We start from the raw sequence: 16,590 nt of genomic DNA on the forward strand, positions 1-16,590 counted from the left end.
CCATACAAGCACAGGCACTGCTATATGTAAGAGCTTGATAGACATGCCCGTGGTACACTGACGACTCAACTTATATAATATACTTTGGGTTTTATTTCCAAATAAATGCTGTTGAGATGCCTAATCCTAACCCTTGTCTAATTTTGAAAGTGTTTCAAATTACATTCAATTGTCACACCGTGGTGAGGTTTGTCTCGTCTTGGGTTTTTTGACTTGTCATATTTTATTTTGAAAGTCTAACTCTCCTCTCCTTTCAGAGCACTTGCCCTTCCGTTGTGTCTGCCCTGATTACCTGTTGTCTCCACCTGTTCCTGATTACCCTCCATGTGCTTAAATAGTCTGTGTCTCCTTTGTCTTGTGCCAGAGTGTCTTTGTCTGTTGGTCGAATCACCCGAGCCTGTCTTTGTCCATAGTCACGGCATTTATCCACGTAAGCCTTGTTCCTCTTTGAGAGGGATTTTGTTTGTAAGTTTCATAGTTTAGCTATCGCAGTTTGGTTCTTTGTTTTGTTCATTTTATAGCATAGTCCTCGTTAAGACAGTTTTTGTTTCATAGTCATTGTCCTTTATTCTGTTGTAGATCCTCTCTTGTTTTTTAGGACTGAATTTAAGTTTGTCATTTTCTCCAGTCTGGTTTCCTCCCTTTTGGAGTGATTTTTCGTTTTATAGCCTTTTGAGTGTCATCCTCCCTCGGGAGTGATTTTGTTTGTTTAATTTTGTAGCCCTTGTAATATTTTCCTTATCCTCCATTAGAAGTGTTTTTTGTTTTGTTTATTTAATTGCTGTATATAGTGAGTGTATTCTGCTACTAATTTTTCAAGATAGAAGAATCGCAGAGTAATTTCATAGCTTGTTTATTTGTCACTCAGCTAAGAGGTCTGGGTTTTGTGAAAATAAACCTGTGTTCTTAGAAATCTCTGCATCTGAGTCCTAATTCGAGTCCCGGCCTGACATTAATAATGAACCTACATTTTGGGGCAGGTTAGTCCTTCCCAAGCACATGTACCTTTTGAATGGGGTATCCCTTTTATTTGTGTCATACTGTGATGTAAATTTTAGGCCATATTGCCAACCCTTACTTTCTGCCAATGACAGTGTGACACATTAACACAAATTATCTGCACCTAAAATAGATATGCAAAGCGTTCAGCTGCTCTGAAAATACAGGAAACCCCCACACACAGACCAATATTTACTCTTTGACTGGAGCAGCAGCTACGAGTTATCAGAACCCTGCAACACAGGAGGGCCAAGTCCTCAGGTCAAAACGCAGCAGTTTACCTTCACCTCAAAGATAGGGTGTACTCTTTTTTTTTTTTTTGGACAGCAAATTACATATTTTTTATACCAGGTGGTTTGAGAGAGGCTATTTACATCAAAGAAGAGGAACCATTCCTCAACAGAGGAGGAAGGCTTACTTCTCCTGACTCCCCACATTCAATGCTGTCCTTTCATGCCTTACCAGGAGATTTGACAACCATTCACAGTTGGCCTAATGTGACAACTACATTGACTGTCGTTCAGACTTGGCCTCAAGTCACTCCAACTCTTCTGCCAAGACCACGACAAACCAGGTGGTATCAGTGACACAGAGGTTGAATACCTGGGACTTTCCACCCATCAGAACTGCAGAAGCCCTGTTCATGAATGGTAAAACGTTTTCAAGCATCTATAACCAAGTCCAGTGGCCTTAGATTTTAGCATCCTTGGATGACCATGACCTGGATGACTCAGAATCTGAACGAACACTGAGAGTAATGTCACTGTTCACGCTGTTAAGAATATGTTAATAATAAATATACTGTAAGTTGGGGAAACATGCTATCCAAAGCACGGCCTGAACGAAGAAGCACGATTCTGCAGTGTACTGTGGTCCATCACACATTGGTTTATGTGTGAATGGGTTTTTATGAAAAAAAGCGCCATCTCATGGTGACACCCTGCAATTGAATGAATGAGTTTGTTTCCGATTGAATCTAGACACGCCCCAGGAGGAGGCCCGAACACGCCCCAGGAGGAGAACAGGAATTTGGATCCCGGGCCGGCTTGCAGCCAAAGAACGTCCAGCTGGGTGCAGCACTTCTGAGCGGCTGACATCGTAATGTTAAAGCCTCACTAATCAATATTTTTCTATCAACAATGGATGAAATGAGTATGTGTAATGTGAAAGGTCATTGTGATAAACCCACACAGAATTATCACCAACTCTGCAGTTCTGCTAAGCTCTGGGGAGTGTTTAGCATCTTTCATCTCATTGTTTGGGTTTTATAGCCGGCAGCTTTACTTTTTCAATTCAGACTCTCGTTGACTTCATTTCCAGCCACAGCAGGCAGCTGTTTTCAGTGCAAAAACTCTGATAAACCCGCCGTACGCTGCCTGCTCAGCACCAAACAGCAGAAAGACAAAGTTAGAGATCTTGGGTTCATAGGTTGTTCTACCACACACAAGTGGCCAAAATGCTAAATAATTGTTGCATTAATGTATGGAGTTGAGATCCAGTGTCCTGTTTCAAACTAGCCCCCAATACAGAATTGCAGAACTGTTCTGCTGTACTTCATTTGAGCAGATGTTTTTCACAAGTGGGAGTGAAAGCAGAAGTATTCATGCTCACAACCACAAAATACTGTGCGCCGAAATCTTCATGTTGCCGCTCCCTCGTGTCACAATGCAAGCGTGTTGCCACAGTTGAAAACAACATACAGAAAGGACATTAATAAGAGTTTTTACACAAGCAGGCTGCGGTTTGATAACTCTGCACTGCATCTGTCACCATCACATAGGTGGTTCTTTCAAGCCGAGGCTTAACTCCTTTAAATTCAAACCAAGCGTTTTTGCAGAGCCCAGCTGTGCAGCAACCACAGCACTTCCTCTTTCATCACAAATAGAGAGTGAAAATAGCTTTACCTCTGGTCAAAATAACAAGTATGCTGCTTTCATCCTACACACACAAGACAGAGAGAAGTCAACCACAGGGCCCAGAAAGCTCTTTCATCCGCAGCAGAGAGTATAAACTTAAGCTGCAGGCACATTTGGAGACGGCTGCCACAGACAAATTTGCTTCTGTTATTACCAACTGTGAGGTAAGTTGTAAAAGGATGCATCTGTTATATATTCACCGTAGTTACACACATGTACAGCGGCATGTTTTCATCAAGATATTGCAATCTTTTTTCATAGATAACCTCGACATGGCATGTGGCAAAGAGATGCAGCTGTTGTTTCATTTTGTGTTGGTGCTGTCAGTCATTCTGACCTCAGCTCTGACAACCTTAGATTCAGAGCAAGAGCTGCAGGACAGCGGCTTCGGCCAACCGCCGCCTCGCCACGGTCTCAAGCTGCTGGCGTGGTACGTTCAAAAGTGCTTGGACAACAACATGGTGGCTCTGTGTGATCCCGCTCTAGGAGAGTACGGATTTCATGTGTTTCTGAACCGAGGGCCCAGGCGTCTGCTTCCGGTGATAAAGGACACAAAGCAATACCAGTACTACACCATCGGAAACCTCAACGCCCCTCACGCCAAAGACCTACCCTATGAAGTCAGAAAGTACTACAACCGGAGCGATCCTGAAAGCAACAAGGACAGAGTTTTGGTGAGATACAACCACAACAATAAACATGTCGACGAGATCTACGCGTCTGCACATTACGAAGCAAAAGAGACGTACATAATTGGCCCCAATCTTTTCGATGCTCTTCGACATCCAGCAATCCTCATTAGCATAGAAATGTGATGTACGTCTGAGGCAAAATCTCTCTGTGACATCTTTAATAGCTCTGTGACTCTTCAAAGAAGTCCTGATGGAAATTCAAACATTTTTTAATCAATCTTGATTGACGTATTTGGCTGCTGCTTTGCTTTGTAGTCAGAATGAAAAAAAAAGTGCCAGACTACTGTGCTAATCTTATTTTAAGGCTTGAATATGACTCAGGAGGGTTTGCAGTCTGTCTGCTTGTAGAATACACAGTATAGAATGCTGTGGAGGAAGTTTCTTAGACCAATAAAATAAGCATTCAAATGTGAAACTAAGAATGTCCCATATGTTCTTCAAAAGCCAAGACATGCTGCTTCTCTGTGTGTGAGTCGCTGTTTCTCTGTTTGTCAGTTGCTGTTTCTCTGTTTGTGAGTTGCTGCTTCTCTGTGTGTGAGTTGCTGTTTCTCTGAGTGTGAGTTGCTGTTTCTCTGTTTGGGAGTTGCTGTTTCTCTGTTTGGGAGTTGCTGTTTCTCTGTGTGTGAGTCGCTGTTTCTCTGTTTGTCAGTTGCTGTTTCTCTGTGTGTGAGTTGCTGTTTCTCTGTGTGTGAGTTGCTGTTTCTCTGTGTGTGAGTTGCTGTTTCTCTGTGTGTGAGTTGCTGCTTCTCTGTTTGTCAGTTGCTGCTTCTCTGAGTGTGAGTTGCTGTTTCTGTTTGTGAGTTGCTGTTTCTCTGTTTGTGAGTTGCTGTTTCTCTGTGTGTGAGTTGCTGCTTCTCTGTGTGTGAGTTGCTGCTTCTCTGTTTGTGAGTTGCTGTTTCTCTGTGTGTGAGTTGCTGTTTCTCTGTCAGTTGCTGCTTCTCTGAGTGTGAGTTGCTGTTTCTGTTTGTGAGTTGCTGTTTCTCTGTGTGTGAGTTGCTGTTTCTCTGTGTGTGAGTTGCTGTTTCTCTGTTTGTGAGTTGCTGTTTCTCTGTGTGTGAGTTGCTGTTTCTCTGTTTGTCAGTTGCTGCTTCTCTGTGTGTGAGTTGCTGTTTCTCTGTGTGTGAGTTGCTGTTTCTCTGTTTGTGAGTTGCTGCTTCTCTGTGTGTGAGTTGCTGCTTCTCTGTTTGTCAGTTGCTGTTTCTCTGTTTGTCAGTTGCTGTTGAGGGGGAAGTGTATGTGTGGTGTGTGTGTTGGGGGGTGTTGCTGTTTTTGTACAACTTGGGTCTCATTTTCCTAGATTTGGCCATGTTTTAGTCAAGGCCACTTTTCTCTAGGTTGTTGGCAATTCTCATTTTACAGTAAAGCTGCGCACACGCAACAATGGTAAGTACAGTAAGTCCAAGAAAAAACATCAGTCTATAAACTATTGTGCTGTAGATGGACAGTTTGAGTCATATTCTTTAGAATTTGCCTTTGTTTTCTTTTAAGAATAGGATTTGCTAACGTAGGAATTAAAGGATAAGTTCTCAATTTTTCAGTCTGCCTTAAAACAGTAGTCAGATGAACACTGAAATGGGTTTTGCTTGCTGTAATGACTCCTCCTGTTTTTACTGGCCATTAAGGGATCCCTTCCCAAAGTCGACGGTCCTCATTCTGTGAAAAAATGTATTCTAAAGTTTATCCATCCATTATCTATACACCGCTGAATCCTTTGCAGGGTCACGGGGGGGCTGGAGCCTATCCCAGCCGTCTCTCGGGCGAAGGCAGGGGACACCCAGGGCAGGTCGATTCTAAAGTTTATTTAAAATTAATTTGTGGCTTCAACAGTCTGAATTAGTTCAATTGAGTGGATATCTTGCAATCTTCCCCTGGAGTGTTTCCCTTGTTGAGCTGCAGTAGAGGGACAGTATAGCAGAAAGGAAAGAATTTCATCCTAAAAAGATTAACCCTGGAAGTGTATTAACTTTAGGCACTTTAGAATACAATTGTGGTGTACATTTGCCCCTCCATCACTTTTAATGTCCAGCGTGAACAGGAGGAATGAGTACAGCAGTAAAAATCTACATAAATATGGGCACCTGTCAGAGTCCATTATACTGCGTATACAGTGCAGGAGAGCTGAAGCCTTGTGAATGATCCAACAAGTTTCTTTATGACTATTTATTTAGAGCAATGACGAGAACACTAAATTTAAGCTGTAGCTATTTTAAAATAATGTGCACCCCCCAGCCAATCAAATTAATTATTCTTGTCACCATAAAAAAACAAACACTATATAATGACCACTGATTGGCCAGTAGAAATCTGTTAATATCTGTGGAAGCATATTAGGACTCTTATAGTTCTGCTTTAATCACAAGTGTTCAAGTGTTCATTGCAGCCTGACCTGCATGTTTTCCCTATATCCAGACAACTCATTGGAAGTTATTGCTTATTATTACAAGCCCCCTGGTCAGTCAGAAGCAAGTATAGCAACAGCAAAAACATCTTAAAATAGGGCTACACCCGAAGTAAAGGAAACCCCTGGGAGACAACACAAATTAATTGAAGAGAAATAGAAATGGAAGAAAAATAAGAGTGTGTTGTTCGAGTCACTCTTCCGAGGATTTTAGATATTGTTCCACTCCTGTCAAGGTCAGAAAGTACTACCAAAAATATAAAAACTCCCAATCTGAAAGTTCCACAGAGCCTTAGAAATTTGTATGAACTCCAATATGAGGTTGTATAGCAGGCAGTCAATCAAAATGTTGACTCTAATGAGTTGTGAAACAAGGCAGCACACACCTTCGCAGCCAAAAGGCACAAGCTCTTGCAAAATTCCCTTTCAATATTATGATGACAAAGCACCCTCATGCCTGCAGTCCTCAAAACCCACAGAAAGGCCTCATTCATCTTCTGCTCCCCTCTGTTGCCAATGGGAGGACACCATTTGGACCGCTGTACGCTCACAGGTTGAGCTCAGATTTGATTTGATACTCCCACTGAAAATATAACAGGACTCTTGAACAAGCAGGACCAATCTGAGCAGATAAGAGAGATTTATAGCATCCTCGCTCTGCACAGAAATATGTGGAACATTAAAGATACACTGCGTGATTTTGTTATGGGACCTGAAGATGCCCTCTCAGCTTCCTCTGAAGTGTTAACATGCACAATTAAAATTTAAGATTTCAGTGCTGGTTGATTTAGCTACACGTGGTTATTGGTGGAAACAACTGTATGCAGTAATGTGTGGTCCTTTTCTGAGTTCCATATGGAATGACACGTGTGCCAAACACTGGAGGCAGCTTCGCTCGAGCAGCAACTTCGACTACAACTACAACCTGAGCAGCCACGGCAGTAAACATGCTAGCGTCGATTTAAAAAAAAAAAAAAACATGGTTGGAATTGTATGTAGCCTGTCAGGTGTCCCCTTCTATTCAGTCACAGAAGCGTAGATTTGAGTACATGATTTAATGTGATCACACAGCGTTACCTCTGTGCAGTCTGCAGTCATGTATTAGAACACAGGGAGGCAGTGAAGAAACAGCTGCCCGGAGGTCAGCCTCTACATATCTGGAAGCTGCTGTCCACAGGTAAGTGATTATTGAACATGTCTGACTTATGAATGCTTGCTAAGTTAGTGACTAGCTAATAGGTTAGATATAATGCTAATACATATAGATACCGCATTGGCAGCTGCTGTTCATTGGAGAGATGTATCGATGTATCAGTGCAGCAACCACATTGGAACAGGGAGGCTCCCAATGCATGTTGAGTGCATGCTGTCATCATAACTCAATGAATCTTCAACTGTTTTTCGAGGTTGTTACTAATTCAAGACGTATGCATGATACAAATTACTTGGTTCAATTAAAATTGTGGGTTTTCATACTAAAATAATGAAGGCGATAGTAAAATGAACTCACCATTTGTAATTTGTTTGTGTGCTGCACAAACCGTTTAATTTTGGGCTCATTTCACAAAACATTTTGTTTTAAATTGCATTTGAGGATAAATCTAGCTGTGGTGCAGCACAGCTAGTTGTTCCCAGTTCGTGAATTCATCAGAGGTTTGACTGGTTTGTGATTTCATTCATGTTAGTTCAAGGTTATGGTAAGGTTTGGGATTAAACATGCATCAATTTCAGTTAAGCTCACAGTGATCCTCTGAAAAATGAATGGAAGTCTATGAAATGTCCCCAAAGTGACATATGCAAATGTTCATGTGTGTGGGGGCGTGTCAGCTTATGACATGTGCACAGGCATGGCTGTTTCCTCTCTAACATGTGTGTTTCTTGCTCCATAAAACCAGCCATATGCAGATAATAGCACTGATTTACACACCGCAGCCTTTTCCCTGTCCCCGTGTTTTGTTCATCTTAAATTGGCTTGAATGGAAATCAAATTGAAGGCGGCTCTTAGCGGGGGCTGACTCTGATGTTTCACTCTGCCTGGCCATGCTTAACGGAGGACAGGTTTTCTGTGAGTGGATGGCTGGGGGTGGGGGGAGTCCGCGCTCTTTGACAGAATTGTAAAGCGGCAGAATGAACAGATGTCTCCCAATGATTAATGTTCCTCCCTGCCTTGCCTCAGATCAGCTGCGTGCCCATGCATCTCTAACCCTGCACCTTCTCCCCGGCACTCTATAAAGCTAATTTCTTTAACTCACGGCTTTCGCTATCTTTTCCCCAAGTTCATCTTGTGTCTTAATCTTTTATATTTCTCCCTTTGGAAATATCATCCTCAATTTCCTGCATATTTTTGGAAAAATTAGAAAGAAGCTGTACCCTTCCTGACCTTTCCTGATGAATTTCATGGGGACATTTTGGGTTCCAGTCAATGCATTTGACGTTGAGGACATTGCATTCAGTCTACTTTGTACCCACTGTAGTGTAAGGGTTTAAATGGAAATCCCCCCTGTACTTAAATGTGTCAAGACAATAGACATCAGGGCTGTGTGTTGAAGGGATCAATCTTAGAGGGAGACAAATGGAAACAGTCAGTTGCTTCATAGTCTCTCTACTGTAATTTAAAGAACACCTGAAAAGCCTTTGTAGAGTAGTGTAAGCCTGACCCCTGTTGGCTAAAGTTGGAATGAATTCTTTTTTGCTTTAAGATGCATAAGATGAATTAATAGGAAAGTGTCTGGCCTATGTTGTCAGTCACTTGCTTTTCCCTCAGTTTTTGGAGTTTTTCCCAGCAAGCATTCAGTGGATAACATGAAAACAACTGGGGAGTTGCCATACACTTCATATACACATATAATTTCTCTCACTTTGTCACTCTCTGAACATACAACTGTAGAATTACCTCAACTCTACACATTCTGACCCATGGCCTGAAAGAGAATAAAAACACACAGTAATTCACTGTGCAGAAAAAAACATAGCTTTTATGTTATCAACACATGTCTTTCAGTTGGTCTCGTCTTTTCTCTACAATGTATTTATTTTTGGACGCGCTCACCAAAGACGTGCAGAGCGACAGCGCCCCCTGCTGCAGCTTCGAGGGAAAGAGGGAACCCGCACACAGTCTCAGGGGGAATTGGCCATTAAAATCCAGCCCTGCATGGTAATGAATACCAGGCCTATGGTAAAGGGCTCGCATTAAATATTTACGCCCTCGGTTAATATTTCATGCGGTAATTTTGTATTTAAATTGGATTTAATATTTAATATAAATACAGAGCTAAGTGGGGTATGCTATTCTCAAACACCAATCCAGACACCTTCCATATGACTGGGGTAGTAAATATGACATGGACAGCATACATATGTTGATCCTCAGAGCCAGAACACACACGTACGAACCAGGACACACAGACAGAACATCCCGCTGTCTGCAGCACTGGACTGTTTTCTCCTCTGGGATGAAGAGAGCGGGGTCAGAGCCAACCCCGTCTCCTCGAAATTACATTTCCATACAATTCATTTGCATTCATGATTAGGTGGCGCTGGCAAACGTAATCGCTCCCCTGACTGTGTTGACGTTTGTTTGAGTGACTCAAACACTAGATTTTACGTGCCGCGCTGGAGTCACAGGGAGGTGGCTGGTGCTGGATGGTGGGTGTGACACCAGAATTCAGGGTTCACGTCCAGACTGTGGTCAGGGTTAGGCAAATGTTGCAATTACTGTTGACCTTTTCTGTATTAATTAAGACCACGATCTTTCCCTAACATTAACCAGGTGCTGTCAGTGCCCAAACATAACCAGAAAAGGGCTGAGTAACGCTGCAGTCACTGCGAGTATAAAGTGCAGTGCAAAATCGCCTGTTTAAGTGAAAACATGTTGTCAGTAAACATTCGCTCAATATCAACATATTTGCAACTTCCCAGGTACATAAACTAACATTTCCTCATTATATTAATACAAAACACAATTCACTAAGCATCACATTTCCTTCTAAACAAATTTACTGTTGCTGATTAGTTGTATATGAACACAGTTTCGAGGGGACAAGGGTCGTCAGAGCAGCTGCTGGAGGAATCTTTCAGGATATTAAAGATCAAACATATTTACAGGATGTTATGTTTCAGTGTGATTCATATTATCATATATCAGGATATTGTGCATCTCTGTAAGCTGCCACATTTTTCTAAAACAAACAATTTAAAAAATTCAGCTTGCCCAACAGTGGTGTCTCAGAGTAGTGCAGCATAAAGGTTAAGATGGCCAATGTATGCATCTCCATTGGCCAGACCACAAATCTGGCTACTATGTATCATGGTTTTGCATGCAAATCAGGGTCGGTTGTCCTCACAGGCTCTCACTTACTTGTCTTGACTGCTTCTTGAATGCATTTACACTTTGTTAAGATCTGTTAGCAATCCAATCCACCCAAGATGCACAAAGCCACTATGTATAAATGGTGTCTGAAATTTGTAATTTAGTGGTCAGACCAAATAGGCCGATGTCTGGACATATAGTAGCAAGAAGACACACCTACTGTGTAACATGCATCAAAAGGACGGTTAAGGACATCCCAGCCACAGAGTTCCAGCCTTGTTGGGTCTTGTTATCCTGCCTGCCTTGTTTCTTTTTTTTACCTGTTTCATTCTTTTTGATTCAGGTTGCCTGTTTTTATTGCCTGACCTCAATCTCCATCCAGCCCTTTTCAACAGCAATATTCAAATTTACTACTAATACTAATAAACAGCTAAATCGCTTTGTCAGGAAACGTAAATGCTAGTTGTATTAGGGTTTGGGTAAGATTATGGAAACATTGTGATTTTGGTTAAATATTAAAAAAGCAATTGCCCTATATCATGTTTTAGCCAAGAGATGCTAGTATGCCAGATGTTGCGTTTTAAACCTCTGCTGCCCCCAGGTGGCCAAAAAAAAAAAATAATATGTCCGTCATTGTTCATGTTAAAGAATCCTGACTCCTTAACAAAAATGATATAATATATGAAACAAACAATTCATTTTTTTTTTAATGTTAAATGTACAGTGAACCAAAGTATAAACACAATTCTTTTTTGGCACACATTTTTCACAAGTTAAAGAAACATGAGACTTTCTCTGTGGACACTAAAGGCTTATTTCTTTTTGTTCACAAAATTGTAAGAAATCTTTGTTCATGAACACTTCTCCTTCGCCAAGATAATCCATCCACCAGACAGGTGTGCCATATCAAGAAGCTGTTAAACTGCGTGATAATTGCACAGGTGTGTCTTGGGCTGGTCACACTAAAAGGTCACAATCCCACACATGTTGTAAGCTTTGAGGGACTGCAGGAATGTCCACCAGAGCTGTTGCCCATGAAATCAATGTTCATTTCATAAGCCATCTCCAATGAATTTGGCAGTACATCCAACCAGACACACAACCGCAGACCACGTGTAACCACACCAGTCCAGGACCTCCACACCCGGCTTCTTCACCTGCAAGACCGTCTGAGACCAGCCAGACAGACAGCTGATGCAACTGTTGGTTTGCATAACAAAACAATTTCAGCACATCTGCACTACTGGTACTTGATGCAGATTAAACAGAATGATTATTACACAGGTGAGCCCTCAGCTGTTCACAACAAAAAGACACTCCAAAATGTGTAGTTTTAGCTTGGAAAAAGGCACTTATTAGACACAGCAGTTGCATCAGCTGTCCAGCGGCCTGGTCTCAGATGGTCTTGCAGGTGAAAAAGTCAGTGGTCTGAGGCTGTGAGACCAGATTCTGTGTGTGTGTGTGTGTGTGTGTGTGTGTGTGTGTGTGTGTGTGTATAATAACCAGATGAACATTCAGTTCACAGGCTCTGGTGGACATTTCTGCAGTCAGAATGCCAATTGCACATCCCCCTCAGAACTTGCGACATTTGTGGCATTGTGTTGTTTGATAAAACTGCATTTCCCCCTCCACTAAAAAATCTGCCCACATGACCGCCGTTTTACAAAACATCACCGTACACACAGGAATTCTAAATATTTCAAAAGGTGATGGCGTTCATTATTTCCCACATGCTTAGTTTTCCATGTACACATGGACACACAGAAGCCAGAGTTTTGAAATGCCACATCTGTTGTATTTATACTTTCGTTCAATGAATTTTCCACTTTTCCCTTCCCTAAATCAGTTAAATGAAATGAAAGACCCCTTTGAAATGTGGGGTCACATGACTGATTTTGATGAAAGTTTTCTGGAAACAAGAAGCAAATGGCACCACTTCTCCCCCATGTTAAACCACCCCACCCTCCCACTGGCAAATAAAGCTAATCCCTTCTCCATATGGCATTGGCAGGCATCAGTATGAATTACAAATGGCAAGAGACAGTGAGAGAGAGTTTTATCTGCTTTTGATAAAATTCTAATTGGTAATTTCTTGGATAATACACACAAACGAGACGGAGTACTTGACATGCAGCACAGGCTGGTGAGGATTAAATGTAATAAACATTTGACCTATTTGGCATAGCTTTATCTGTGTGGGCATGGCACAAGACGGTGAGTGACAGCATCAGGAAGATTTCTCAGCATGACAACAAGAGCTGAGATAGCGCACGAGGATTTCTGAGGGTATGTCGTCTTCGTCGGTGGCTGTCGGGTAAGCCGCCATATCAAACTTCAGCCCAGAGGAGGAGCAGGCAGCACAGGAGAGATGGGTGTCCACGAGCAAAGTGTTCCCTACAATCATCTTTTTTTTTTTTGCTTTAAACAGACATTATGTGGTTTGCCCAAGAAGAAAGTGATGGAGAGGATTCACCAGGCTTGAGCTTTTCCAATCAAAGTGAATAGTGCAGACAGAACTAATCAATCACAGGAATGAGCTTCAGGTTGATGGGGTTTAGACAGATTGTTAGTTCTTCAGTGTGACACATTTTTCCACTCATTTGTCTCTTGACTGTTTCATTCATCTTAATTCCAGCCTTCACCTCAAAGATCCCTTTTTTCAGTATCAGTGCATGACGTGAAACAGTTAAGCTCAGACCTGAAATACAGGGAAGCATCTCTTCACGTCCCCGTCTAGAATCACCGCTCATTCCTCTTTGTCACTCGCTCATATCAAAATGATCGGAGTGTCATTTTAGTTGCGTCATCTCCGTCTGTGATTCATTGTTCAGCACAGTCACACAAAGATTTGTGAGAGCATGAAACACAGATTACAGCTGGACACACGACAAGTGTTCCTCCGCCACCATGAAATACTAATGTGACAGTATCAGGAATTTGTAGCCGTTCATCATCTAAAAGGAAGGACATGAGAGTCTCTCCATCCTTGCTCTGAAGGACGACTACAGCATGTAAAGAAGAAATAGCACATTTTTCCTCACAAATGAAAAGTTGAATTTAGAAACAATAAAACACAAACTTGCTCAATACAAAACACTCAAGGGTTTTGCTGCTACAGTCTTATTTGATCTAGTTTTTTTATGGCTGGAGAGGCACTACTCAGCAAAATGCCTCACTTTAATCGAAATATTTAAGTATCTTTATTGTGACAGTTACATGCTTACCTTAATGTCAATGAAAAGTAATTGATTTGCAGGTATTTGGTCCCGCTACATTATCAGTGTCACTCCTCAGTGGCGTCAATAGTGACATTTACAGTGACCACTGCTGCCAAGACAACCACTTTTGTCCTGACACTCCTGACTGCAGCTGCCGGTTAGCTTCACTGTAAAGCTAGCAGCACTGTGACGCTAAAACGACCTCTGCAATATTTAAAGGAAATCTACGCTTTATGGCAACATTGTGCTCACTAGAGAACTGCAGACGTCTGGGAGCCATGTTGGAAAAGAGCGTGAAGGTGAATGGGAAAATGTTTGCCTGTTACAAACATCCATCGCAGCTTACAGACCCATGTTTTGATTCGACCTCTACTGTCAGAGTTGTGCACTCAGTTTCCTTGTGCACTGATGAATTATCTGCAACATTTTGGTTGCACTCACTGATTAGATTAGTGGAAGATAACCTAGTTTAACTGCTGGCTTGATTACAACCTGTCCGATCGTCTGACTATTATAAGTGATGTTTGCTGGTATTATGTGCATACACATAACATAGTCCTGCTTCATCTCATCCTGCAAGTCACACGGCATCCTGTCTTTGCTAGTTTTGTATTCAGCCAGAGTGGTGTTGTATAAAATTGGATAATGTGACATTGCTTTGATTGGAGGCTCCTCCCTGGTATATTTTCTTTCAGAGGTCAACATGTCTCAAGCATCACTTGAGTCTGCTGAGCAAATTCAATGGGTCTGACTTCCCCACATGCTTCACAGCCACGTTTTTTCCACCATTATGTGCTTTTTTGTGGTTTTCAACTCCAGCTGTGCTATTTCAGTTTCAAACGACTTACTTTTTTTGTTTGGTCCACTTACCATTGTATTTCACACATGGCTCCCATTACTCACATCTTAAGACATTGTGACAATTTAAAACTTTGGGATCTAAGGACACGATCGTTAGAGTCATCCTCCTGCTCTCCCTGTTTCAGTAGATTGAAAAGTTCAAAGTTGAGGGGATAACCTGCGCAGTGAGGTCCTCCTGCAACTGTTATGAGAGTATCTGGGCCAAAGTAGTGTGTATCCACAAAACTGAAATGGCTGGTCAAACATACAGCATCCACTGCGCATTTTAACACCCCAAATCAAAAACAGGAAGTTGAAAGCTGCAGAAGGTGCACTTCACTTGCGGTCACTCCAATTATCTGAGGGAAGAGCATCCTCATAAGCCACTTCTATAAGAAGCCTCTATAGATGAATATTAATCAGAATAAGGAGCTGGTGGGTGGGGGATGAAGGTAGCTGCCCAGTTTTCACGGTTGAGATGGTGATCCCAATGTCAGCGTGACAGGAGAGGACGAAGCCTTCATTAGAGCAGGGAATTGGTACATTTACATCAGAGATGCACACGAAAAAGGCAGAGTGCTGACCAGCATTCCCGTCTCAATCAGTCAACCAGTTATCATGGAGTGACACAAATACAGCACTGATGCTCCTAACCTGAAATGCACAGATGACATTAGGCATTCATTTAGCTGACTGGGGAAATCATTGATCATTGTTAGCTTAGCCCCTGTTACTGCTCATTCTGGCTATGAGACTATTTCTCCCGCTTATTCATTCATGTATGACACAGCGAGTGAAGGAAATATTTATGTCTAATGACTTACAGAAGACGAAAGGTCAGACGTGTTTTATCGTTTATCATCCTCCCTGAAAATATGCGGTTAATTAGACAGAACAAATCAAAATGTGGATTTGTTAACCCAAGAACTTTAGAGACCACGACTGTCCGCCAAAGGAAAAGATGACGTGATGATAAGACACAAAAATGCTTTAAGGAAGGGGGTCCCCCTTGTGTGGTCCTTTGTAAGGTTCACAGTTTTTATTAAAGGTGTTGTAGCACCCTCAGTGCTACACACACTTTCCAGAGTGTTTTGAGTCTGAGAAGGGTGTTTCCCTGGTATCTTAAGTTTGGAAAATGTGTTCATTTTGTTCACACTGTGACAATGCTAACATGCTGATGATAAGAGAGTTTAATGTTTATCATGTTCACCATCTTAGTTTAACATGCTAGCATGCTAGCATTTGCTACCGAAGCACAAACAGGCTAAGGCTGACAGCAATGTCAGTAGTTTTGCAAGTATGTGGGTGTAAATCAAAGAATAGGACAAATAATAATTTTGACTTGATGATGTTGGTAAATACTAAGTCAGAGACCCATCAAAATTATTACAGTTAATGCTGAATGAAACATGAATGCCTGTGTGGAATTTCAGGGCAATCCGTCCAACAGTTTTCCAAATCATGTCAACCATACGATGGTGCTAGAGGAATACTCAGGAGATCACCAAAGATCCATCATTCATCACATTTCATGGCAACCCTCCCAGTAGTAGAGAAGATATTTCAGTCTGGTTTCAGAACAGTGGACCAAGCAACCAACCAACAGTCATTGCCGTCCCTCCTCCTGCACTCCCTGAATTTGTTACAGCAGCCAGTAGTACCACTAAAATACAAAATGTCACCTTAGTTCAGTTTCAGGGTGTGTAGGGAATTTAGTATCTTTAAAAATGCTCTATCATCAAAGTATAAGAGTACTCCATTATAATCTATTAGTCAAATACTGTGTAAAAATTCAGTGGGGAAGTCTGTCCCAATCTGTTTAAATGGTTGTATTGTGTCTTCTGTGGCCCTGAAGGAGCTTTAATGAAAGGAAATCTGCTTGGGGTATGAATGGAGTAATTCTACAGTATTGGTTACATTATCAGAAAGGTGAGTTTTACTCAGACGAAATGTCAGGATGCAGAATTTTAGTCTCTGCTGCATCGATTTTGTTCATTTTTAAAAATCTGTCTCATGAATCCCCCAAATTTATGAGCGTGCTTTCAGTTCAACAAGTATAAGCATTAAAATGTTTTCAAGTATCACTTGTATGCTAAGTATTCTGATCCTAAGCAAATGTTCTCCTGCATACTGTTGGCCAAATTAAACTATAGCCATCTATCATATTTTATGACTTTATGATAATGTTCGAAATATGATAAATAAATCACTGAACAAG

The 16,590-nt window shown here is 41.6% G+C and overlaps 1 protein-coding gene across 1 annotated transcript; it reads left to right on the forward strand.

The window, feature by feature from the left end:
- The first annotated feature begins 2,921 nt into the window (after window positions 1-2,921).
- si:ch211-198c19.1 (uncharacterized protein LOC100151013 homolog) lies at window positions 2,922-4,016 on the forward strand. Its single transcript, XM_041943309.1, has 2 exons — window positions 2,922-3,079; window positions 3,177-4,016. The coding sequence occupies exon 2, from the start codon at window positions 3,188-3,190 to the stop codon at window positions 3,728-3,730; it is 543 nt and encodes a 180-aa protein (XP_041799243.1). The 5' UTR covers window positions 2,922-3,079; window positions 3,177-3,187; the 3' UTR covers window positions 3,731-4,016.
- Window positions 4,017-16,590: the final 12,574 nt, after the last annotated feature.

Source organism: Chelmon rostratus, chromosome 8 (genome assembly GCF_017976325.1).
Source record: "Chelmon rostratus isolate fCheRos1 chromosome 8, fCheRos1.pri, whole genome shotgun sequence".
NCBI lineage: Eukaryota > Metazoa > Chordata > Actinopteri > Chaetodontiformes > Chaetodontidae > Chelmon > Chelmon rostratus.